The sequence below is a fragment of the Lissotriton vulgaris genome, chromosome 2_1, assembly GCF_964263255.1.
Source record: "Lissotriton vulgaris chromosome 2_1, aLisVul1.2, whole genome shotgun sequence".
In the NCBI taxonomy this organism is placed as follows: Eukaryota; Metazoa; Chordata; class Amphibia; order Caudata; family Salamandridae; genus Lissotriton; species Lissotriton vulgaris.
Window position 1 is genome coordinate 1,668,001,875 of NC_141687.1, and position 27,735 is coordinate 1,668,029,609.

A 27,735-nucleotide genomic window follows, 5' to 3' on the forward strand; every position below is an offset into this window, starting at 1 on the left:
TTTTTCTGGGCGCACTCCTCTTGTTCTTCTACATGATCTACCCCAGATCCTGCACTCTAATTCATATTTCTTCTTTATTTCCCGATATCTTCCTCATTTCCTTTTTCGTTGCACCTTCTCTCCTCTATAATTAGTTTCTTTCTTCCCATTCCCTCATCCTTCGAATCCCCAACACTTCATTTGTAAGGCCCCTGCTCCTTCCCACTCTGCTTCATATGTCTTATTTAGCTCTTGATATCTGCCCCACCTTAATCTTCCTCTTGTCTCCGTTTCTTCTCTGTGTTGATCACATTTCCTTACATTTGATTTTCACCTTCCCTCTTTCTTCATATTCACATCAACTCTTTTGTCTCCTATGTGTTCTCCCCTATTCTTTCTTCTCTTTATCACAGTCCGCGAATGGCATTGTTACTATGAATGGCACAGTTCACCTCTTGGCTACCAGCCCTAATCCCAATGTGGACATCCCCATCTCGTGCACCTTCGCCTTGAACACATTGAGGTAAGCGTTGAGGGTCCAAATGGGCTATCACTAGGGTCAGTCACTGTCTGCCCAACGGTAATGCACATATTCAGTCAAAACCTTCCATGTTCATATGCAGAAGGTTTACAGCTATTTAGGGCCTTGTAGTAGCCAAGAACATGTATATGAAAGTTGAAAACCTGAACTTCAACCATTTTTGGATGATTCTGTCATATATTGGGTTCTACTTTAAATTACAAACATGTCATGTTTAATAAATAGGAGGGATGAGTGTGCAAATTATGGGCTTGTCTGGCACAGTCTCAGGCCAACTCTTTCTAAAGGGTGGGAGTCTTTATTTGAGGTTGTAGAGTCTTTTTATGATTGTCCCACTTGTGTGTTGTAATTGGTCTCTTTGTTTGGATGTATAATGCTTGTGTAACTGGTGTAATATGTTTTTTAAGAGTAGAGGTTAAAAAGGATGTTTTCCATGTATTAATGTCAATGAACTGACATTTATTGAATTTTACAACAAACTGAGTTGCATGCAACAATTCAGGTTTCAGAAAAAATGAACAGTAAAACCTTATGATGTGACAATTGTAAATGAGATATTCATAAAACTATCAAATGAAGGTTCAATCTGCAGTCCACGTGCCTGTGTATTCCACTCAGTTCTGGTTTATTTGAGATTTAAATATAACAGCACATTAAAACTATTACAATGTCCTCATATTTATAAGCATTGCCTTTAGATACTGTTAGACTTGTAAGCCTTAGGGTGGTCTTCCCCTAAACAGTTTGCCTACTTACCTCCACTTTTTGCTGAAATTCGTTTTTGTTGACCTTAGGACTCTGTGCCCTTTACCACTGATAATGAGTGCTAAAGGGCTTGTGCTCACTTACCTAAACATGGTTTGATTGTCATATACTTAATTGTAATATTTAATTTACTTTCACGTCCCTTGTAGAGTGGTATATCATATACCCAGAGTCTGTAAATGAAATACTACAAGTGGGCTTGCAGCACTTATTATGCCACCCATCTAAGTAGCACTAACATGTTCCAGGCCTGCCATTGAAGTCTAAATTTACACTTCCATTTTGACTTGTAATTTAAGCCACCATGCTAAGCCTTCAACTCCCCCTTTATTACATATAAGTCCCCCCTAAGATAGGCCCTTGATATTCCATAGAGCATGGAGCGAGTGCGGTGTAATTGAAAGGTTGGAAATGTACTTTTAAGTTTTACTTGCCCTTGTACTGAAAAACTCCTAAAGTCGTTTTTCACTGTGAGGCTTACACTTCCCATAACATTGGGGATTCCTCATTACATTTAATAGGATGTCATTTCTAAGTGGGAGCAGGTAGCTATCTCATGTTTGGTACCTATGAGATTGTAATGATAGACCCTCTTTAAAAGTAAAGTCTTAAGTCGGATTTTTTACTACAATTTTGAAAATACCACTGTTAAAAAGTTGGCATTCACTTGCCCTTCGCCCTTGGTGCCTGCAACCTGTCTTGGGTCATATGACTGGGTGTAGCTGACAATTAGACTTTGTAAATTCCTGCCAGACAGTCACACAATAGCAGGATTAGGTGTGCCTCAATGGGCCATCTGCTGGCAGGGTGAGGGGTGGAGCTGAGCACATCCCACTTACAGTTGAATAGACTGTGCTCTGCATTCACACAAAGGACCAAACAACCCTGCTTTGTTACTGTAGCCAGTGTGGCGCCAGGGCAGGGGAGTCATGAAATTCCATGCACTTCAAAATACCTTTCCAAAAGCTTTGCCCACCTTCCAGAAGAAGAACACCAGGTAAAAAAATAGGACTTTCAGACCCACTCGTCAGTTCACCACTGGACCTGCGGAAGGACTCTTAGAGGTATGCCTACTGCTGTGACCTGCTGATTACTCTGCCAGTCTGCTGCTGTACCTGAAATTATTGCTTTGCTGACTGGAGCCTGCCTTGGACCCTCAGATGCCAGCCCTGCTGTTGAGATCTACATCACCTGCACCCAGGACTACCATAAGTGACTCCAAGGGCTAGTTTGCTGGCCTCCTGTTCAGATTCACAGGGACATAAAAGGATCCCACCAGCTTGAACTCGCACCTGGACCCAGCCCGAGTGAGTCTTAAACCTCCAAAAGGTGTCCCATCAGACCTAGACCCTTGGTTGTGGTGCTAATTTGCCCAGATGGCCAATTTTCCAAACTGAGGACTTTAACACATTTTGGCTCAAACGTGCTCTGAGAACCAGGAAAAGACCAGGACAGAAGCTCGCTCTCCTAGTTGCCAGAGGTGCATTGCCAGTTGGATTGACTTAGCAGCTACTCCAGCTGCATTTTCTCCACAGAAGCAAATCTGTTTCTGCAGTACTTCACCAAAGGAGTATCTAACCTCATGAAACTATCTTCGGCTACAGCTCTCTACCTCGTCCCGCTGGAGATTTTCAACTTCCATTTCAGTGACTAAGTCCAAATGTAGAAATCTTCATCAAGGCTTCGACCCAAGGCCATACGCAGACGAAGCTCCATCCTTGAACTCTTCCTGCAGCCTTGCCCCGCTAAACTTTACCTTCTCAGAACATTTTTTTCAAGAATATTTCTAAGTCCTAAGGTAAGCGCTGACCAGGCCTAATCCACTTCTTGCATACGAACTGAGCTCCTTCTCACAATGGGCCTTAACTTGTGACTTTGACACAGTCTTGCTGGACTATATGTCCCCAGTTGGCACTTTGAACTGACAGGCACTAGTTTGTAATAAAAACCTTAAAACTTCACAACTCCGGTTCTACTGAGTGGATTTTAGTTGTCAAATAATTTATGAAAATGTACTCTATTGTGGGAATTTTTCTTGTGTTGGAGTTTCAATTTATTGCTGCGTGTATGCTGTATAAATACTTTACACATTAGCTCTAAGCCTGACTGCATTTTGTGCCAAGTTACCCATAGTTAAGCACATGTTGATTAATTGAATTTTTGTGGTTAACCCTGCAAGGGATTGTGGCTGTTGTTTGACCAGTGCTCACACCCCAGTCAACCAACAACCCAGTTTCTCAAAGATACAAATAATTAGGACAGTATTGAATAATGTGCATATGACCCGGATAAGTGGCTCATTCATCACAATATGAAGTACACTTCTATACCGCTATTTCTTTGCCTCTCCAATTTTTCTCAGAAAAAGGCAATTTATTTAATCTGAACCTTAAAAAAAGATTTCTCTTTCCTCAAGCCCCCGATTTTCTCTCTGGTACTTCAGCAAATTCCTCTAATTGTTTTTTCTCAGTCCGCAGTTCAGGTGTCTAATCTCTCCACAAACAAATTCAATCCACTCCAAAACTCTGCTTATGAACCCACGTACTCACAACAGTAGTGTCTATCTGTATGTGTTCTTCTCCTTAGTAACGCATATTGAGGGTAATGTGAGACATTAGCCCTTTGTCTAAAAAGATGCCATTTTAAAATAGAGTAAAGTCTTGATGCATTGCATCGAGTAATGACACCATCTCTGGTGACTCTAGGTTTGCTGTGACACAGCAAGCAACATAGCGGTCATTTTTTCATAAAACCGTGAGCCTCTCAACTGGTGATGTAAAAAAAACTCAATTGTTCTTCTGCAGTGACTGCAAGCTATCTTGTGTGCTTTATTGATTTTAATAAGTTTTTTGTGACAGTTCAATATGCCGTGCTGCTCACAATACCATTTTCACAGTAACCAATACTATTCAGTGCTTATTGAACTTTGAGACAGATGTATCAAAGGGTTTTACCCATTCTGTGTCCGTGGGGAAATGTTTCGTACATATGGCGCTCTGTAATTGGCTGGAAGGAAACGTGACTCGGAGTGTAAAAATTGTGTCCCATATGCATCATTGGTTTAATGTAAAAGTCTACTTTACATGCATTGTCCTGCTAATGTTGGATATGATACAATAGCCATAGCCAGTGGCCAGTTCCCATCTTGTACTGGACTAGTCACGGAGCAGGTCAATTTGACTTCTTGGCCATCATACAGTCATTACTGTGGCTGAGAGGAAAGCCTGGTCCTAGCAGAGATTGCAGTCTGGGGACTGGGCTACTTTTCTTTTCTGCCAAAGCGTTATCTGGTTAAAAGGTAGTACTGTCTGAAAGTATGGCAGGGCCAATTCTAGGGTAAGTCAATACCGGGTGGCTGCCCAAGGCACCATCAGCAAGGGGTCCCACATACTCATGCAGGGTGGAACTGTATCTCCATTACCATGTATGATACTATGGCAACATGCAATTTCTGTGAGGGCAACAGAAACCCTTGCACCTGTCCTGTACCTATTTAAAGGGGCCATCAGGTAACAAACTTCTCAAAACCCACTCAGACATCATCAAGGGAACACTCTAGGATGCCTATTGTTAGTGACAATGACAGTACACTCTTTCAGGTTCTATTTTTAGTTAATTAACTCATCGATGTCATTCTGCTTTTCACCAGCGTTGTTGAATCAGTTGGCACCAGACCAAGGGCTGAAATGTCTGTGTTTGTCGACTCGAATTACACAATTCCAGAGTCTGGGGCTTTGCCGCTGGGTAAGAAGGTGTACGTGAAGGTGCAGCTGGTGAGCCCCAATGAAGAAGGCATAGTGCTGCTGCTGGAGAACTGCTATGCCACTGCAACTGCTTCTGCGGATGATGCAAACAGAGTATCACTTCTCCAGAGTGGGTAAGTAGGAAGGGGCAACGGGCATGGGGGCAGAAAATGTGGGGTGTCTCTCTGTGACAGTCTCAACATATATTGTATTTTTGTTTATATTTGTACAAAAGCCAAATGTGCCAACGCCTGTATAATTAACCATGATGCAAAAGGAAGAGAGAAATCCTGACATACGTGGAAACTGTACATGTAACTGTCTTCTCGACAGTATGTTGAGCTAAGTCCTCCGCCCACATAGCCATAGACCTTTTGATTTAATGCATCCATGGCAACAATTACTGGATGCCTAGAAAGGACTTTGCTGCTATGTCCAGGAGTCTACCAAGAAATGGGGGGGGGCGTATTCCCAAGAACAAGGGTAACAAAGTACATATTTAAAGGTGTGCTTCTAGAAATTATTCGAAACAATGTTTCTGACATTAGTTCAACATACACGCAAAAATGACGGACAAATATTCACAAAAATGAAGATGGGAAATGTATATTTCAAGTCACAAAAATAAGGTAGTAGACTGATCATCCAACGTATTTATTCAAAAGTAGGTGCTCCAAATGACAGAGCAGTGCAAGGGCAGTACAGTGAGTCATAGAACCTGACAAACATATAATAACACAAAATGAATATTTACAATATATATACATGGGTTCCCACCCAAAGGATACATGAATGTATCAATAACAAACCCAATGATATGAACATTGGGGTTTGAAAATCCCACAGTTAAAGATATGCGTATACCCTTGGAAAGTCTACAATTTGACCCCCTCTTGAAGAAACACACAGGTCTTCATCAGGACATTGGACTGGTAGCAACCTAGCCACACCACCCTAGATCTTAATAACACACTGAATGTGTATGAAAATCAGAATTAGATGAGGAACGCGTAGTTGTGTTTGTTCACAGTCACATTCACAGTGAGCTTTGATTCATCATACCTCATTTAAAAAGCATTTGATTCAGTGGAAGAGCCATTTATATTTGCGACACTCAAGGGAATGAGATTGGGCAAGGAAATTATGAAGTGAATCTACGAGTGTTCTCCATGCCTCAAGCCCACATACAAATATAGTGCTTGTTACCATTCATTGGCATTTTTGGGGATACCAGACAGGGTTGTCCATTATCCCTTCTGGTATTTGCTTTTGTACTTGTACCCAGGCATGTGTGCTACAAGAACTACTTTCAGATAGAGGCATAAGAATGGGTAATAGATGATATATGGTTTTCCTTTACGTAGATAACATTTTATTACATGTGAGGTACACTGCGTACAGCCTTTCTCCTATTGTTAGAGAGTTTATAGGCTATGACAATATATCTGTATTCCAGATCAACTGGAGCAAATCAGAGGCTTTTCCTCTGATGTGGTGCACCACCAGGCTGGATTTAGAATATCCCCTGAAAAGGTGAGAACATTTAGTTAAATATTAAAGGATAAATATGCAACCAGAATTAGACATTATGTTGAAGGACAATTATGTCCCGGCTGATGTCTAAATTACAGGTTGAGATGGATTGCCAAACCTCTCAATGGCGGGCAAGATGACCCTCATTAAAATTATTGTCCTCCTAAGAATGCTATACCTATTTGTGAATATCCCCATCACATTGAATATATCCTCTTTCCAAACTCTTTGTGCTTTACTGATAAACTGGCATTGGCTAGTAAACAACCCAGATTAAGTCTGGATGTACTGACACTCCTGTATAGTGATGGAGGGTTCTTGACACCAGATATGGAGCTGTACTTCCAGACATCACAGGTGTATTTTGTGCAATTCCTGGTACACTTGGTGCCTCATGTAGTAATTAAGTCGGAAACTGTACTCCTGCTGATTACACCAATTGGTCATTGTTAGAAATAGGGTCTCTAGTTGGCAGAGGTAGGTACCTTTGTCTAAATAGGGACCCTTGCTTTTAGTCACTTCTAAAATAACCCCTGCTCACCCCCTTGGTAGCACGGCACGAGCAGACAGGCTTATCTCAAAGGCAGTGTGTAAAGCATTTGTGAACACATACAGTAATACAGTGAAAACACTACAAATGGACACCACACCAGTTAAAAAAAATATGTAAACTTTATCTAAACCAAAACAAGACCAAACAACAAAAATCCACAATATGGTAATCAAAATATGACTTTCAAAAGGTAGAAACAATTCTGTCCATAGCAAACTATAGTTGCAACACAAAGTACCTTGGTTGCGTCACAGTCACAAACAAAAACAGCCACAGGGAAGGTGATGTGTCGGTTACGTACGCCAAAGGAAGGTGATGCGTCGGTTCCTTACTGAAGGGGAGGTGATGTGTCGGCTTCTTACTGTGCGGGAATGTGATGGATCGGTTTCTTACTGCGGCCAAATGCGATGTTTTGTGCCACTTTCCAAGGCTTCGCGTCGTCTTGCGTTGGTGCTGAGGCTGTGCGGCGAGGCTTCGCATCACCCGGTGGGACTCAGCGCAGCTTCGCATCGCCTTGCGCCGGTTCCAAGAAGCTTTGCATGGTTTCATGATGCTTTGTGCCAGTTCTTGCAGAGAGCAGCTGCAAAACCCACTTCTGAGACCTTTTGACTGCAGGAGTCACCTCAGGCAAGGGTCGGACTCACAGATGGCGTAGTCCAGCAGCACCAGCAGAGTTGCAGGAAGTCTTTTGTGTCCCTGAGACTTCTTAACAGGAGGCAAAGTCTATTTCACGCCCTTGGGGATCTTTTCCTCAAGCAGGCTGCAAAGCAAACAGCAAAGTCCTTTTCTCCTTTCCTTGGCAGCAAGTAGCCACTGCAGGCCAACCTCAGACAGCAAACAGCACAGGGGCAGTATTCCTCCTCTGCTTATCCGGCTCTTCTCCTTGGCAATGGTTCCTCTTGATTTCCCAGAAGTAATCTAAAAATCTCGGTTCTTGGCACCTCTTTTTATGCACTAAAATCCTTTGTTCTCTGAAGGCAGAGAGTGTCTGTACCCAGTAAAAACCAGTTCTGTGGGGCACTTTGCAAGTGCACAACAACCTCCTTTGCCAGTGTGAGCCCTAGCTCCAGACACGCCTCAGGGGGGTGGAGCCGTCATTGTGAAAGGTAGGCACAGCCCTATTCAGGTGAAGGTGCTACTCCTCCCACCACTCCAAATGCAGACCAATCCTACCTTTCACATACAATGCACCCTGCCCACAGGGCTACCTTGGGCCTACCTTAGGTGTGATTAACATGTAGAAAAGGTTAGGTTTAGGGACTGGCAAGTGTGTGCATTTACCAAGTCGACATGGCAGTCCCAGACTGCACACAGGCTCTGCAATGGCATGCCTGAACAACATTTTACAAGCGGCTTCTGTGGGTGGCACAATCAGTGCTGCAAGCCCACCAGCAGCACTTGATTTACAGGCCCTGGGCACACATAGTGCACAGTACTAGGGTCTGACAAGTACATCAAATAGCCAATCATGGAAACACTAATCCAAAACACAATTTACAAAAGAGAGCATATGCACTTTAGCACTGATCAGCAGTGGTAAAGTGCTCTGAGTCATAAAACCACCAATAACAGGTCCGAAAAAATACAGGTGGAAGGCAAAAAGTTATGTGATGACCTTGCAAAAAGGGCCAAGTCCAGCACAACCCCCTTCCAGCCTAAAGCAAGGGTAGACTAATCAATACCTTTATAGGCTTTTCCCTGCTTGGGGCTATAGAACATGGGCCCCGGCCCCCAACTGCAGGGACATAGTCCAGTTCTACGCCAATCTGAACCCATTTGGATCCCTCTGACCATACTCTCAGGGCCCACTAAGCTAACCCATGGGGAACCCTTCTCCTCACCTGTGGACATCATCTGTGCAGCACCTAACCGTAGCTTGCTCACAGGTGTGTCTCAACAGACAGACAGTACCCACATGGCCAACACAGTTGTGTGGCCCAGTCCACCCCCGGGGAGTGACTCCTGGACCCTCCCTAGGACCCAGGCCATATGCCTTTCAGGACTCTCAAACCTCTGTGGCATCAGAGAGCGGGGGCAGTAGCCCCAGGTGCCTGGCACCCTTTGTCCACTCTCCCTCCTGTCAGGTCAGGTATGACATCCTGCCACTGACCCACCAGCCCTGGGCCTGTACCCAGCGGCTGGACAGGAGACTGGTGTGGGCTTTCCCAAACCCGGTCCTCCCCCTCAGGCTCTGCACCCTCTTACCTGGATTGGTACCCCTTACAGAATTGTCAGGGCACCTGTGGCAGGTGTCCTGCACAATTTGCCAACCAATTCAGGGGTTCTATCCTGCAACTGGGATCCCAGCCTGGGGTCTGTACCCGTACAATGAGCAGAGGTCAGGGGTAAGGCTTTCCTCTCCCTGCCCCCCTTACTGGGCCCTGCACCCTCCTACCTGGTCTCCAGCCTCCTGTCCACCTGACAGAGCATGAAGACCCCCCAGGCCAGAAGGGGCCTCACCAAGGTCAGTCCTGGGGTGCTCTGACCTCAGCGCTGGCAACCCCTGACCCACTGGTCCTTCCACTGGGGACCGCGTCCCCCTCTTACCCCTTTCTCTGGACCCATGCCCTCTCCCAACTGGAGAGGTGCTGCCAGACACCAGAGCTGGTGGAATGTTAGTTACAGCAGTCTCCCCCAGCTCAACTGACATCTTGGGATCCCCCTCAGGGAACGGCCTACCTGTACAGACCAGGCTCCCCGCCTGGTGTTACCTCATGGAACCAACCAGGCCTTGAGACTGGGTTTTAGGCACCTCAGGCACAGCCCAATCCCACTCCTTCTCCTCTGAGACAGGACATCGAACCCCACACCCTTCCCACTACTCTGGGACCTATCTGGGTTACCTCAACCCTCCCCCACCACACTGGGGGAGGGTTACCACAACCCTCCCCCACCACACTGGGTTGAGTGAAACCTGGGCCATCTCTTTCAGGATCACCCTCAGATGCCTCTTCAGACCCTCTGGAATCCACCAAAAGGTCTGCACCCAGTGGGAGCTCCCTGGGAACAGAGAACTCATACTCCACCAGGTGTTGGCATAGCTCTTGAAAACAGGGACTTAAAATATGCTCTCCATGAATTGAATCATACCACCCCACACAGGTGTTAACCAAGCCATCCTTTGCCTTACCATCCAGTGCCTCGCACAAGTACACCAGACCACTCTCCTGGGATTGGCAAGACAGTGTCTGACTGTCTCTGTCACTCAACCCACACTCTTCTGGGCGGTCTCCACACTCACACACCAGGACGTCTACCATGGGGGAACCCTTCTACCTGCACCTCTCATCTAGAGTCAGTAGAGTGTCCCACTCACCACTAGGACTATGATCCCCTGTGCCAGTTCCCCAGTCCACCTCAGGGACAGTGTGCACCACTGGAGCTACCTCATATCCCTGAACCCCCTGGTGTATGTTAACCCCCTCCTTCAAGTCAGGTGCCTCATCTGTGGGTGTGTGTACTGCTCCCTCAGCACTAGATATTTCACTTTTGCTGCCACCATCTGAGCTTGACTCCACCGGCAACCCAGTCAAGCTCACTTCCTGAGCTACACATATTTATTTTTCTTGGGCTAAGGCCCTCTTGGTCTCAGCCCTCTCGAACTTCTCATCAAACTCTCTTAGCCTCTGCTCACAAGCCAGTGGCCCTTCATCTTTCTCTGTTTCTCCCTCACTTTCAGGAAATTCTTCCTCCTCAAACTCTACTGATAGTGTTGGCCCTCAGCAGGGTAACTCATAATGAAATAGGGATGCCTCTAGATCCTCCCTGGATCATCTCTTCACAGTCACCCCCCTTTCCTTGCAGAACACACATACCGCCTGATTCATCATGCTCCCGTTTTGCGAGGCCCTAATAGCGAATCGCTATTAAGGACTCGCAAAACGGGATTCATGTAGGAATATGCAATAATAATGCGATTCCTTACAATTCCTTATTTGCGATTAGCTAATTGCTAATCGCAAATAAGGAATAACTCGCCATTCATTCCTATGGGCCAAAAGGCCCATAGGAATGAATGGGGAGTATTCCTTATTTGCGATTAGCAATTAGCTAATCGCAAATAAGATTGCGATTTGAAGGGTGCCAGGGGTGTCCACAGGACACCCTGTAGCACCCCTCAAATGAAATTTCACACAGGTGTTGCACACACACATGTCCAAAGGACATGTGTGTGCGCAACATGCAACTTAGAAAAATGCTTTTAAAAGCATTTTTCTAAGTTTTTGCTATTTACCGAGAGGTCTGACCTCTCGGTAAATAGCGGCCCGAAATTGCGAATTAGCAATTTAAAAATGGTTGATGAATTGCATTTAAGGAATCTCAAATAGAGATTCCTTAAATGTAATTCCTCGCAATTTAGCGAATTAGCAATTACCGATTTTTGCATTTGGGATGATGAATCCCAAATGCAAAAATAGCGCTCGCAAAGGGCCAGATTCTCAGAATCTGACCCTTTGCGAGCCAATTTCAGCTTGATGAATCAGGCTGATAGCTCCCTCATTGAGTAGATGAACATGTGCCAGAAGTCAAGTTACATTTTGCAACAACTAACCAGAGTCTCAGTATCAAATAGCCAATCATGGAATCACTAATCCATAATACAATTTACAAAAGAGAGCATATGCACTTTAGCACTGATCAGCAGTGGTAAAGTGCCCAGAGTCATAAAACCACCAACAACACGTCAGACAAAATACAGGAGGAAGGCAAACAGATGAACCTCCAAAAAGGGCGTAGTGAAATAGTCATGTAAATATGATGCATTGTGTGGGCATGGTATCAGTTGGCATCAAGCACCGAATCTTGTCATACTATATAGAACAGAGATACTTCGGACAAATAATGCTAGATTGTTGGTCACGTCAGAACGCAAGGTGTTGTTACAGCAGATGAGACGGAGGTTTATGAAAATGGCGGGCCTTTACTTCAGTTGTACCTTTATGACAATTTACTGTTTAAGGACTTCACTTGTGTATCCCCTGCTAGATATCTTCTGTACTGTTGGTTCCACTAGGCTATGCAAAGCTGTTTTCCGGGCTTAACTGTAAACCCCGGAGCTTGGCGTTCTCTTATAGATCATTGTGATCTCCTCACCTTGAAGGGTTAAATCCCATAATTGGTCTATACAAAACTGATTACTATTACAATAATGGCCTGCTCCTCATCAGCTCAAAGGCTAAACAAGTGGAAAAAAGGTTTATTCTTGTGGTAGAGAGATTATTTGGCTTCTATCCACAGTTTTACACAACGTTGTGATGTTCAATCTGGCAATGTTGCCAGCATGTGTGTGTGTATGTCAGTGTCACCACCTTACTACATGTATGTCCTCCCATCCGACCGTGAAAAAAGGGGAGGGGAGGTTGACAGTGTCTCACGGAAGCAACACCAAGGAGAGGATTATATCAGACTGGTACTCGCCTGATTCCTCACTTCTCATCATCGACTACTGTCAACCTTTTAAAGAAAATTGGGAGAAAAATAAACATAAAGAAAGTGCATATAGGTCCAACAACCGTGAGGTGTTGTGAGTGCTGGAAACCCAGTGTGATATTGTTGTGCCCAAATACGTGAAAAAACAAAATACCACGTTAAAACAAGTGAAACTAACTGGCAACTCACAACTTTATTCTGTGCTGTTAGTTCACTCTGATTAAAAGTCAACCGACATGTTTCATCACTTTGTTTTTAGTGATTTCTTCAGGGTTTTGTTGGTGGGTCAGCGTTTAGCATGCACCTTTCACAAGTCTTCCCTTATTGTACCTGTAGTTCATGGTGGGACACAACAGACAGACACACACAAATATTAAAAGTCTCAGCAATAAGCACCGAGCCCAGTGTTCACTGACATATGACAATTTTCAGCTGTATCAATTTACCAGGTGGCCTGCCGTGATGAGCCTACCCGGCCCCCGTGAAAGACTGCGTCACGAGTGTTGTTCCCTGTCTGTGTACTGGGACGCTTTGAACCGCCAAATGGTCGGTATCTGTTATGAGAGAGCAAGGCAAGGCAATATAAAATGTGCTGTGCCTCGTTAGACTCGTGTCTGCTTAGTCACGAGCGAACGAGACCCACACACGAGGGGTGAGCCCGAGACCACACCAGCACACCTACGCGGTAAGGAGTTTCGTTAGCCAGACTAACGGGAGCGGGGGCAGAAACTGTATGGACAAAGGGATCGCACTGGGTCTCGTTCGCTCGTGACTAAGCAGACACGAGTCTAACGAGGCACAGCACATTTTATATTGCCTTGCCTTGCTCTCTCATAACAGATACCGACCATTTGGCGGTTCAAAGCGTCCCAGTACACAGACAGGGAACAACACTCGTGACGCAGTCTTTCACGGGGGCCGGGTAGGCTCATCACGGCAGGCCACCTGGTAAATTGATACAGCTGAAAATTGTCATATGTCAGTGAACACTGGGCTCGGTGCTTATTGCTGAGACTTTTAATATTTGTGTGTGTCTGTCTGTTGTGTCCCACCATGAACTACAGGTACAATAAGGGAAGACTTGTGAAAGGTGCATGCTAAACGCTGACCCACCAACAAAACCCTGAAGAAATCACTAAAAACAAAGTGATGAAACATGTCGGTTGACTTTTAATCAGAGTGAACTAACAGCACAGAATAAAGTTGTGAGTTGCCAGTTAGTTTCACTCGTTTTAACGTGGTATTTTGTTTTTTCACGTATTTGGGCACAACAATATCACACTGGGTTTCCAGCACTCACAACACCTCACGGTTGTTGGACCTATATGCACTTTCTTTATGTTTATTTTTCTCCCAATTTTCTTTAAAAGGTTGACAGTAGTCGATGATGAGAAGTGAGGAATCAGGCGAGTACCAGTCTGATATAATCCTCTCCTTGGTGTTGCTTCCGTGAGACACTGTCAACCTCCCCTCCCCTTTTTTCACGCTCGGATGGGAGGACATACATGTAGTAAGGTGGTGACACTGACATACACACACACATGCTGGCAACATTGCCAGATTGAACATCACAACGTTGTGTAAAACTGTGGATAGAAGCCAAATAATCTCTCTACCACAAGAATAAACCTTTTTTCCACTTGTTTAGCCTTTGAGCTGATGAGGAGCAGGCCATTATTGTAATAGTGATTTTTGAGTGGGGGGCGGCCTGTCTCTGTTTCCCCCTTGGCTCCTGTTTTTGTGAGACTATACAAAACTGATGGCTGGTCCATAGGATGGGTGCCAGACAACACTGGGACATAGATATAAGAACTCCATTAACTATAGAGTAATGACAATATAGACATATGAGCCACACTTTTACCAAGTGCATCGTCCCCTAGAAACATTTGGGGGCCCCTCCGAAGGATATCCGCTGAGGAAGTTAGGGTATTCATCAAGAAGAACAAAAATGGGACAACAGCCTGGAGACCCAGGCGACTCGAACTGACTGGTCTATATGATAAAAACTGTATGGAAGTATGGAGCAGATATACCTTGCTTAATAAAGTCACCATGACATGAGAAGCTGTAGTTCGACAGCGAAAGACACCTTTTTGCAAGCTAAAGAATCAGTATGATAATATCATAGATAATACATAAATAAATTAATGTTGTGCCGCTTGAGTTTGATGATCGCCCAGATAGCTGAATAATGGTGATATACTATGCAATATGGATGCATGATTGAAGATAAAACATTTGCTCACCAAGAATACCTCTACGTCTGACTGGTCACAAAAATGCCGTTGTACCTCAGATGTTACCTGTAGTGTTCTTCTGAAAACTTGAAGGAAGTTAAAAAAAAGATTCATAGTTTGTTAGGACCTGGTCAAACTAATATTTGTCCTAAAGAAGATTAACTGTGGAGGGAAGGATGTTGGTTGGACCAAGTTGGGCGAGAGGAACAGACCAGTCTGAAGATATCAGGAGTATGCTGTGGGACAAAGCAGGGCTTTGACAAGGATGTGGCATTTTGTCACCTGCCTGCCCTCTTCAGGGCCCTGCTCTGCTTCTTAAAAAGTTATTCATTCATTTTTAAATAAAGGAAAGTTTTCTATCTTTATTAATAAAGAGGCAGCATCTGTGGAGTATTTTGTTGTTGTTGTGCACTACTAAACCGGTGCTTCTGGCACCTGGGCAAATTGAAGAAGCCTCCGGAGGGCACACATTAAGTTTTGTCCCAGGCCCCCAAAAGATTTTGACAATCCCGGGAGAAAGTAGGGGAAGAGGAAAGGTTTTAATGGGTGTTGTGAAGAAATGTAAGCTTTGTGAATTTGGACATGGTAGATTTTAATTCAGGTTGCGGGTTTAGCTGGCCAACTATTCCACAGTTTTGATGATAGAGAACAAAATGTAAACAACGGTACTCACCATGCTATCTCTTCCTTCATAGCACCTCTGTCCCAGGGCCTTTTTCCGCCAAAGTTGTCCAGAACGGAGATTCAGATCAAGGAAAATTTACTTTCAAAATGTTTAAGTTCAGGCAACAGCCGAGTGACCTCTACCTGCACTGTGGCGTCCATGTTTGTGTGCAGAGCAGTGGAGCCTGCCACCAAGAGGTGAGTTTAAGCAGCGGCGGCTCTTCTGCTAAGACAGTGGAGCATCGCCCACCGCTCTCAGAGCAGTGCCACAAGGAAAGATAAAATGATAACACATTTTATTTTTCTGCATGGAGCCAGGTTGGGGCGGGGCTGGGCTGGACCACAGGAGGAGAAGTGTTATGGTTTCTACTAAGTGCCAAGGTCTTGGGGCGGCCAAACTGTCATGGGCGCTCAGCATTTCTCCACCCGGCTATGATGCACAGCTGGGTGGAGAACTGTCCCAAGGCTCTCAGGCACTGCCTGAGTGGTGGCCAAACAGGCCGCTCAGACTAATCACGACCGCTGCTATCATACTTGTAACAGCAGCACCGTAATTGGTTTAGGGGAGCCTGGAAGCTTCCTGCTTCCGGGAGTCAGGAGGAAGAGAAGAGGATGGAGGAAAGGCGGCGGCTGTAACCAGGTAAGTGATTTTTTTAACCTCCCCACATCCATGGCCCACCACCCCCATTCCTTAGCAGCCGCCACTGAGTTTAAGAGCAAAGCAGCAGTCATTACTACTGCAGTTGAATGTGTATTTCCAGAGTAGCCAGTATTGCGATTTCTTTAAGTGACTGAGTGTATGTGTGGGTGTTTGTGTGTGCAGCACAGCTGGAGCTCCTTCATTAAAGGAGTGTTTTTATTCAAGCAGTCTGCACTGCAACTTGCAGGTGAACATGTGTGAATAGCCAAGCCTGGTGCCTCAGTGGACTAATGCATCCACTGCACAAATTTGTGTTTTACTGCATGGTCACGGGTTCAAATCCCGATGGGTCCACTCAGCCTTTCATCTTTCTGGAGACTGATAGGTGTCTGTGAGCAGAAGAGTAGGCACAGCCGCTGGGAGTGAAGTGTGTACAAAGCAGATGTTAAAGTCATGGAAATGTGAGGGTGTAGGTGCAGAGTAACGGGCACAGCCGCTGGAAGGAGAGCGTGTTTGGAGAGCAGTGGAAATCGCCACTAACAGGTTAAGCTGTTTGCAGAGCAGTAACAAGTGGCGCAGGTAAGTGAGTGCATGTGCAGTGGCAGTCATTTGCAGTTCACTAGGAGACGAGTGGGCCTGGTACACAGTGGTAAGTAGCCACTGAGAGCTGAGTGCGTAAGAAACACAGGGGCAGAGTTTCTAAGAAATCACACAACGCAGCACCAAAAATGCTGCGTTGCATGACAGGGAGGGCGCAGGAGAGTGCCATATCTACGCTGATTTCAGCTGCTGTGCACCAGGCCCACACCTTAGCGCTAAGGTGTGTCCCTGAGTCTAACATAAGTGTTGTTCTAGAAGGGTACCCTTCCTGTACAAAATAAAATGCCTAGACAAGTTCAAACACTTTTCCCACTTTGTATGTGGCTGCACAGTGCGGCATGCATGCAAAGTAGGAAAATAAATGAGAAATGAAAACATTTCTCCTCTTAACGCCTCCTTTCAGATGGTGTTTCAGATGGTGTTAACCTTTGCGCTAAACCCTGTCTACAATTGTTTGTAGATAGGGTTTGCATCAAAAGACTGGGGGTGGTTGCATGGTAACACCCATGTAACGCCCCCTTGGGGGCTAAGTAACTCAAAACAATGCTTCATGCTGTTTTGCATTCCTTGTAGGGTACTTTCCAATGCAAACCAAGTTTTGCCCTGGAAATTGGTAAACAAAAACATTTTGTGCTGATTGGCATCACTTTTGTGACACTAACCCAGTGCAAAATGCTTGAAAATCTACCCCACAGATGTCAAAGTACGGGAGTGCACCAGAGAGGGGAAAGGAAAGGGATGTTGGGAGCAAACATGGAAGAGGCCCAGAAGTGAGAATTAGAAAATGTGATGGCTGCTAGACAATGGAGGGCTCTGCCAGTGAGACTGGAAGATTTGGGGTATCCATGAGGAGGGTTCTGTAATTCTCTGATGTTCACCTGTCCTTTCTCCTATACAGAGACGTCGCAGAAGGTCTGCCGATGGGAACATACGTCAAAGTTCTATTATCGTATCCCAAGGACCATTCTCTTGTAAGCTATTTCTGTGAATCCTTTCAAGTGCATTATGTGCTATTTGGTTGCGCTGTTGGATGAGTGTTCAGACACTGACTGACCAGGAACAGGCAATACAATCCTTTGTTCACCAGTAAATCAAGGTGGTAGTTACATAATGGCATACTCACATGAAAGTTATTTGCCATGACCTTTCACATATTTTGAAGGAGTTCTTGTTAGGGCAGTTAAAGGATTTTTGCTTTGATAAATAAAGTGATATTTTGCAGCACAAAACCTAAAACCCTTTTTTAAGAATCTTGATGAACCCTAGATCCTTAAAAAAGGGAATCCACATTTGTAGCCTATTGCTTGAGTCCATTCTGGATCTTCTTTTAATCACAGAAACTTGGACGAGAGATGTTATGTTATAATGTTATGTTATTAATACTTGTAGAGCACACGTTCACCAAAAGATTCTTGGCGCTTATAATGCTGGAGCGATTGAGAGCCTTACTAGAATGTACTTAATACCACCAGCCTGTTTAAAGAACGTAGGGGCATACCATCTGATGTTGTCTGGAAAAGCACTGGGATGCCCAAGGGTAACTGCGCGCTATATAAAATTTTAAATAATAATAATAATAATATTATCAAGAACGGAGTTAAAATTATCGTCGCTTTATTGGCAGGAAACTGCCGCTAAAGCGACGATAATGGGCTTGATAATATGCCCTTGAGAATTCCCATAAAAGCCCAGGTTCACACCAGAACCTGGGCTCTGATGGGAATTCACAAGGGCCTATTATCAAGCTCATTATCGCTGCTTTAGCGGCAGTTTCCGGCCGCTAAAGTGGCGATATTTTAATGCCGTTCTTCATAATATGCCCCGAGGTTTTTAGCAAACTACTAAAAGTCTCAAGCTCCTGCTCCAAACATTTTGTCTAGTAAAGCATTCCAAGTAGGAGTGGCCACTACTTAAAAGCCTTGACCACCTGATCTGTGTTTACGAACTGTAGGTATGTATGATAAGACGGTTTGCCTTACTGTATCTCAGGTTGAGGGAGGGTATATACCTCTTAATTTTCTCTGCCTGAAATATGGCACCAGTATTGTCCAGACTTTTGAACACAAGACAGCACACTTTAAAGCAAATTCGTTCCTCCATTGGAAGTCAATGCAGCTCTCTAAGCAAGGCTGTGGAATGCGAGTACAGAGGAGGGAGAAAGATCCGCCGTGCTTCTTCAGTCTGGATCAATTGTAATTTGTGAAAAGGAGTGCGAGTAAGTCCCGCATAGACAGAGTTAGCATAGGCGAGTTGAGTTAATAACAGAAGTTACAAATAATTTGCTTGCTTCAAAGGACAGGAAGGATATCATTTTCTCATAGTTTTTATCAGAAAGGAACATTTTGATACCATAGTCCATATCTGGGAATTTATCTTCTTGAGATTGGTGTCTATCACAACTGCAAGGGCCTTGGCAGCAGAAGCTGGAATAGGTGCTGAACCAAGGTCGATAGGTCAAGTTTTATTGCTCCAAATATTGGCCTTATATATCAGCAAGGCTATTTCAGTCTTATCAATATTTAACTTCAGCTGATTAGCCGCCATCCAGCTAACAATACATTTCCTTGTGTTTTGGAATTTTTCATATGCTGCAGGGGTATTATCTATGTGAAATAGTAGTTGTTAGTCAGTTGCGTAACTATATATGCTGCATCCCGAGATTGTCACTGCCTCTATTCGCGGTTTCGTGTCCAGATTAAACATATCAGGGACAAGGAGGAGCCTCGAGGCACTCCGCATTCAAGTCCAATCGATTTTGAGGTTACATTTCCAAGTTTCACTGACTGTGACTTTCTAAAAAGGATTGAATCCACCCAAGGGATCTGCACTGCACCCCTGCCTCAGATACACAGTCAATCAAAATCCTGTGATTGACCTATCGAAGACTGCGGAAAAGTCTAAAAGAACCAGGGCAAAATTCCTTCCGTAATGCTTTTACGGTCTTAATTCAACCACTATTGCTGCTATCACAGACTCTGTACTATGAGACGGGCTAAAATCTGCTTGCACTGGATGAAGGAAGGCAGTTGTGTGTAAATCTCAGCTCAGATCTAGATCGGCATGTGCTTCCAATAGTTTAACTGGAAAAGGAAGTAGTGAGACAGGATGATAGTTTTTCAAAACCATCCGATCATCTCCTTGTTTTTTCAGTGGGGTAATCACTTATTCATGCAGAAAGGCCATGGGCACGAGCAGGCAGTACCAGCACATGTAAGAGCAGTGGGGCGGGGGCGGGGCGGGGTGGAGTCGGCAAACGACGGAATAGGTAAAATTAAATAAAAAAATGTATAAAACCACTTATCTTGCGCTCGCCCCATTGCGGAGTCGACAATGTGTCTAGCGCAAGGTAAGTGGTTTTATCATTTTTTACATTTAATTTTACCTATCATGGCGTCTGTTGACTTCCCGCCCCACCCCGTCTCACCACTCTTACCTGTGCCAGCCACGCCTCTACACAAGTCCTTGCTGAAGAGATTTATTAACTAGCATTAGAAGTGGGGGACTTATTGCACAAGACATATCTTTTAGAATGGCAGGTGGGCAAGGATCCTTGGGTGATCCTGACTTGACCTTGTTTAATAGTTCTTTTAGACGATTCTCCTCAATGTCAGAAACGCGTGTAAGAACAGTGCCATTGGTTTCCCTCTTAACCTCCGGACAATTGATAAAGTTAGGAGGCATAGTGCTGTTCTTAATAGTCTGGATTCTATCAATAACAAATAATTTAGTTTGTCACCTAAGTCTTGAGAGGCTTTCACATTAGGGGTTAACGTTTTAGAGGACATAAGATCGTCTTAGATTTTAAAGGTTTATTTCTGTTAATTAGTTGTCTCCAGAATTCTATTGCTACAATAGTTAGAAGATTTCACTTACTGTAGCTCTGTTTTATATTCAATGTGTCCCTCTTTGTATTTTATTCTTCCTGGTAGTTATGTGCCACTGGCATTCAAGCTGGCAAGTTTCGCCCCCTGCTGTTCTTTATTGAACCATGGAGCAGCCTTTGCTCGTTTGGTTACACATTGCTGTGGCAGTGATGTAAATCTCTCCACTGCTGCTGTTAGCCAATTTTTATACTCCCTTTCAGCCTCCGACACTGAATCTCCCAGTATTGGAGTTGTCTGAATAAGCATAGATTCCATCTCTTTGATGTTAACTTGCTTCCATTTTCTATTGTTTGTGAATCGGGGAGCTGGCTGCTTGAGTATTTCAAGATTGGAATAGATGATTCGTTCAAAGGAAGGTTTGACCAAATACATAGGTGTCTGATTGTCTGTAATCTCTGCATTTAGTGTCCAAACTAAGACCAGTGCATGGTCTCTGTTATGGGGAGGCATATGACTCTCCAACCATCCTCCACCAAGCCTGTCCCAGGTGATAAGTACAACTCCACAGAAATCAGCAAATGCAGAAGTGTGTGGGACATCTGGCCGTAGCGTACAAAATACCCAGACTACCATAATCGACTACCATAATCAACACCAGCGTGTGAATCCGTACTTTTTGACTGATCACTATCCCGAATTTCACTACTGCATTCCTTCCAACCTTCTGTCAAGGCACCCGCGCAAAGTGATACATGGCCACCCTGGTATCAGATATCACAATCGATTTGATCACCCTAAACTACTGATCCTAGAAGTGTTCAATACCTGGCTCGGCATACCACATTTCCATCATACCACAGGCCTACTCAATAACCTTTAAGTATTCAATTACAATCAGGCTTTTTTTGAGCCACACGTAATGTGGCCCATATCGTCAATGCCATACTCACCTCAGAGGACATCATCTCCGTCAAAGGAACACTGTCTATCACCTGTGGTAATTATCACATGATTTGCTTCAATTTAAATGTGCCAATATCACCCTCAATGTTCTTATCATTTATTAAAAAGTTTCAAAATTGATTCTTTCCCAAAGGAATTCACAGGAACACGACCATTGAATCCCCCATTGACTGCCAAACAGTTCCACCACTCGCTGTCTTAGGGTTTTTGACAAAGTGGCACACTAAAAGCCTGAAAGCCTGACAGCCAACCACTACAAAATGTGGAATGGGTCAATTAAAACATATGCTTACAAAAAACATAAATCACAATCCTAGAAATGCACAGGAGGAAAAACAAATAACCCAGAGGGAAGAAAACGGATGCAGAAACAATATAGAACCCACAAGGAAACAATTACAAAGGTGAAGCACTCTTAGTCCTCCCAGCATATTTCAGATGTCCCCAACTCAACGAAAGAACTATTTGAAATGATTACCGAATTTCAAAAACCAAATTACAACTTAGACAAGACTAATCATTCTCATGAGCTCCTGCCACACCCAGGTGGTCTCGTGTTGAAATAAGGTCTTCTGTGAATTATGGGAGGGTTCCTAGTGAGCAAGCTCCCATTTAGTCATGGGGTTTCCTATGGTCATATGGAACATTGCACACTACTGGCCATCCGGAAAGTCAGTCTTTTGACGGTTGCTTTGAGGGGAGTGGACCGTCGCTCCAATACCGAGAAGGTGATATACCAAGTAAGAGTGTGCCCTGTTAAGCATCAGAAGATAAAATGTCCTGGTTGGGACATTAGGGTCTTGGTGCACCATGACGTTCCTAACCGACTCTGTGCATTATTCATATGAGTTCCAGTGACTTCATTTTTTAATGCTTGTGGGCGTCTATTTATTTGTTTCTGCACTGCCTGAAACCAATTAATAGAGTTTATAAAAAAAGAAGTATTGGCCTATATCACAAAAACCCTCAAAAAGGCTAAAGATTTTGAGAGCTATTTTTAATATTCACCCCCCAAACAGCCTGAATTCTGATCACAATAAGACAAAACCAAAATCATGCTCCTTCTACCTACTATCCATAAAAGATACATGTTCTTGTTTTTTTATGACTATGAAGATTGCTGAATCCTTTACTACCCCTAGCCGCCAAATAGATTAAAGCGAATCCTAGCAGCAACCTCTGCTGCCTCACCAGGGAGAATCATCATAAATGAGTCAATATCATCAGGAGAATTTCGAGTGAAATAAACATATCCTACATCAAGCCAGTCGTAACAAAACCGAATTGGGCACCGGGATCCAAGGAAATTTCAGGCTTATATGAAAGAGACCAATTTTGGCAATCTACTTGAAAAGACAACCTTCAATCAGATCTCAAATATCATTGAGAAATATGACCTAAAAAATTGCAACTTGGGAAAACCTTTAGGCCACAGTAGACTCACACACAGTTGCTGCATACTTTGTTATTGATTTTTTCAGCAGCATTTGATAAAGTGAACTATCAACTTCAGTTTGAAAGTGTAAATGACAAGGGAGCACGGGGTGCAGCCCTAAAGTAGATTCAGTCCTCCCTCACTGAGAAAACATTCATCGTATCGCTGTCTCCTTGTCTGTCAGCTGTATTCTTGCAAACATTAGATGTTGTCAAGGCCCAATGAGTGCCCCCTTTCTCCTCAACATATACTTATCTTCATCACTTGAACTCATCAGTTGTTTTAGGATGCCCTGCAACAGCTACTGAGACGGCAGCACACACATTGTTCTTAAACTGGACAATCCATCTACTTTTGGGACATCGAGGCTTACAAAAGGCCTTGCAGGCAGGTGACAGATGGATGTTACAAAAAAGCTAAACTAAGTCCCTCCAAAAACTAGTAAGTGGCAGTTCTTTCTGGGTACAAACCTTCAAACTGTTAAATACATTACCCAAGAAACTAAAGTCAATAGGCAGCAGCTAAAATTCAGAAAAGAAATATAAATGTGGCTATTCCTTTAAACAGGACTCAATTTCCTGGAGGTTTTCTATGATCTCACTCTCCAGGTCCCTGTGATTAAGGCCAAAGCTCAGCAAAACTGCGGTAAAGTTACTGATACATAACTCACCAATAGAGAAGCACGTTAAGCTCGGTAAGGGGAATAAGACGTGCTACATAAATGGCAATGCAAAACAGTAAAACAACAACTTTTGCTGCTTGTATAGACAATCTGCCCCCCTTACCAGTGACGTATCTAGCACTTCGACTGCCCGGGGCGGGCCATCGTCTACTACCTCGCTGCGACTACACTGAAGAGCGGGGGCGCTGACCAATTCCGCAGACTGTTGCCGCCCGGGCTTTGAATGGGGGAGGTGGGGTTGCCGCCCGAGACAACACGTAAGAGCTGAGGGGAGAGAGCTGCCCCCAAAACTCGTGCTCCCTGGGACGGACCCCCCGCCCCCTTGCTAGCCACTGCTGGTGCCTACCAATAGGGTGAAAGGGAGCAGTGATGAAGTCTATATTTATGAAGAATGACCCCACAGTACCAAAAATTGATTGGTTAATGAGTCTACTTGATATGGCAGCCAAAGTTGATTCCTTTTTAGGTCGAGCCTAGAGCAGCGCATGCGCTGTTTGCTCGACTTTTAGTAAAGGATAAAAAAAAGTACTACCTACCAGAGGCTTTTGCTGGCCTGAAGCTTGAGTACACATGCGCGTGCACATGCGCACCCGCCATCTGTCTCCTCCAACATGGGTCACGATCACTTTAACTTTAACTTTCATGGCTTGGCTTTTTTTTTCATTTGCTTTCAGCACTCAGCCTTCAGCTTCATTTGTGTCTTCTAGCTGTGAATCATGCTCTTCTGCTCCACTCCCCCTCCATTACCCCTCTCCTTCCCCTCCTCTTTGTCAGTTTCATGAGTCTTCTATCACTGTGAATGCTCCTGCTTCCACCAAGCACACACACCATCAGTCATCAGTGCACGCTTTCACCAGGCACACACACCACCAGCTGTCAGTCCACGCTTCCACCAGGCACACACAACACCAGCCGTCAGTGCACGCTTCCACCGGGCACACACACCACCAGCCCTCCGTGCACACTTCCACCAGGCACACACACCACCAGCCATCAGTGCACACTTCCACCAGCACACACACCACCAGACGTCAGTGCATGCTTTCACCGGCCACACACACCACCAGCGGTCAGTGCCCACTTTCATGGGGCACACACACCACCAGCCATCAGTGTACCCTTTCACTGGTCACACACACGACCAGCTGTCAGTGCATGCTTCCACCAGGCACACACACCACCAGCCATCAGTGCACGGTTCCACCAGGCACACACACCACTAGCCGTCAGTGCTTACTTTCAACAGGCACACACACTACCAGCCGTCACACACAACCAGCCGTCGGTGCATGCTTATACCAGGCACACGCCACCAGCCGTCAGTGCACGCCTCCACCAGGCACACACACTACCAGCCGTCACACACTACCAGCCATCGATGCATGCTTCCACAAGGCACACACCACCAGACGTTGGTGCTCGCGTTCACCAGGCACACACACACCACCAGCCATCTGTGCACGCTTCCACCGGGTGCTGTCGCTGCACGCTTTCACCGGGCACACACACCACCAGCTGTCAGTGCAAGCTTCCATCAGGCACACACACTCCCAGCCGTCAGTGCATGCTCTCACTGGACACACACACCACCAGCCGTCAGTGCACGCATTCACCAGGCACACACACCACCAGCCATCAGTGTAGCAGGCAGGCTCTTCTCAGAGTTTCTTGGTAAATATGTGCTTGATGCCTGGGAGTGAGTGGGTCGAGTTTCCTTAAACCATGCTGAGTATGCAGGTGCAGTGCATGAACTCCTGTGTGAGTGAGCCATGCTGCATGGGGCTCACTCACTCCACACTTGTAAATTGCGCCTGCACCAGGCTTTTTCTCATTTGCAAAGTTCGGTGCATGCTCACAGCTAGGCAGCCCCCACACCCCTGGGAGAGACTGCTTCCTACAACCAGAATGGAAACAACATTCAGAGCAATGAAAACAAGTTCATTTGATGCAAAGAATTGTTAACAAAAACCATGTCCAGCTATTGTAGATCTGGCAACTTAAACAAAACAGCAACAAAAACAAACAAGCATTGGCATAGCCAATAGGTCTCGCTTTTTGGACCCTATAAGTATTTAGTTATGCAGCAGAATATCCTTGGTGCAACAACACCAACTGTTGCATGGCTAAACGCGTATAAGGTCCCAAATGCCAGAACTATTGGATATGCCAATGCTTGTTAATTAATCTATAGAGGTTAAAAGACTAGGGTCTCAATTAACTAATTATAAATTGAGTTGACCTACCATGAGAATTTGATACTTGGAGGTTGCAGGATCCGCAGATGGACATGAGCTGTAGAACTGCAGAGGTGGGAAGTCTTGCATGGTGTGAACAAGACATGTGAGACGCTTCATGTGTCGGGTGAGAGTTGAAAGATAACAGGTAGTGCTTTAAATAGACAGGCACTGTCAGGAGCTGAGTACCAGCACATCCCAGGAGCAGTTCAATGTTTTTAATGGGAGAAGCCCAGCACTTCTGAGTAGCAAAAAGGCACTCTGAGATAGTGAGTACCTGCACTTCTACATTTCCTGTTTATGCACGTAACAGAAATCAGTGGCTTGGAATGGTGATGCTTTTTTTACTAGATGAATTGTAAACTTGTCTGTGTTATACTGTGAGAAAAAAAATATTTTGTGGACAATAGACTGAAATAGACCCCTTTCTCTCCCTGCAGATTACGAGGAATAGATGCCGGATTCAATTTGCGGTAAATGTGTTCACTATCTCTGAATTCACATGCAGCGCTATCAGCGGGGCCTTGTGTAGTATGCACGTGACCATACCTCTTCATGACATGACACCTTGCTCAAACAAATCACTCCATTTTATAATTATGTTTCATTAACAGGATATATATTTGATATCACTTGAGCTTATTTACAACCAGATCATTAAATATATGCTAGTTTATAGTACTAGAGAATGATGCATAAGGAAAAGGTCCAGCTGAGGTAGAGATATGCTGTGTTCACATCCTCAAATGCACAAAGCAGGCAGGCAACGGGCGGCAAAGGTGCCTCAGAGGCCCATAAAGTGTGTCTTTTGTTTCCTAAACAAATTGTGTCATATTATATAACCGTGCGGGCTGCAATGCAGACATCCAATACTAAGACATGTGTAAAAGATATGACGTCATAAATGTACAATACAAACTTGATGATAGTTGACATAATGAAAGGACAAAATACACTAATGAAAGAAAATAAACTCACCGATAAACAAAAAAGGGAGTCCCAGTAGCTAATATACATACAATATGTAACAATACTAATTAAAGAAAAATATCTAAATATCAGAGCAAATGTAACATAGTATGGTATGATGATATGCATAATATGAGTGCATTTATTAAGTAAAAAATAATTGAGAGAGATCCTATTAAAATAACGTGAACTAGAAGCTCAAATAGGAATCACATGATGGTGGAATAGGACTCCAAAATAGAGCATTATTACTTTTTAGGTCTCGCCTTTACCATTCCGCAGGAATGGGAAATGGGGAGAATTCAAGTCGGCAAAATCCTCTTCAAACCAAGGGCTTTCAGCCCCGTGGTTTTCTTGCAGTTCACGTGAATCACGTGAGCAAACATGCACGCGCATTCACGTCCAGGGCTTCTCCTCCCCTAGCAGCACTCCTCCCACACCAGCAACTCCCCCCTCCCACACCAGCACCTCCCCTCTCTCTCCCCGCAAACACAGCCTTGCCGTAGCAGCACTCCCCCCACACTAGCACCTCCCCCCTCCCACACCAGCACCTCCCCTCTCTCTCCCCGCAAACCCAGCCTTGCCCTAGCAGCACTCCTCCCACACCAGCACCTCCCCCTCCCACACCAGCACCTCCCCTCTCTCTCCCCGCAAACACAGCCTTGCCCTAGCAGCACTCCTCCCACACCAGCACCTCCCCCCTCCCACACCAGCACCCCCCCTCTCTCTCCCCGCAAACACAGCCTTGCCGTTTATTTTTTAATGCAGTAACTAAGCTAAAAAAAAATGCCTAAAAGCGGCAATATTTTCAATAGAGACCCGTAACATGCTAATTCCTCAGATACGGAAGTAAAACATTAGCCACTCTTCGACCATTCCCACAAATAGAGGTGTTGGGGCTGGTGGGGCTCGCCTGTCACACGGACCACCCCGTCCATAAA

The 27,735-nt window shown here is 44.8% G+C and overlaps 1 protein-coding gene across 2 annotated transcripts in view; it reads left to right on the forward strand.

Annotated features, from left to right (window-relative positions):
• Nucleotides 1–27,735, forward strand: part of LOC147733052 (uromodulin-like) — a 195,197-nt gene that overhangs the window by 133,670 nt on the left and 33,792 nt on the right. For both annotated transcript variants that reach the window (XM_086957618.1, XM_086957619.1), the window contains exons 4-8: nt 393–502; nt 4,935–5,162; nt 15,480–15,645; nt 17,586–17,658; nt 26,266–26,298. In XM_086957618.1, coding sequence (XP_086813744.1) covers nt 393–502; nt 4,935–5,162; nt 15,480–15,645; nt 17,586–17,658; nt 26,266–26,279 — 591 coding nt within the window. In that variant the 3' untranslated portion in view covers nt 26,280–26,298. The remainder of the gene's footprint in view (nt 1–392; nt 503–4,934; nt 5,163–15,479; nt 15,646–17,585; nt 17,659–26,265; nt 26,299–27,735) is intronic.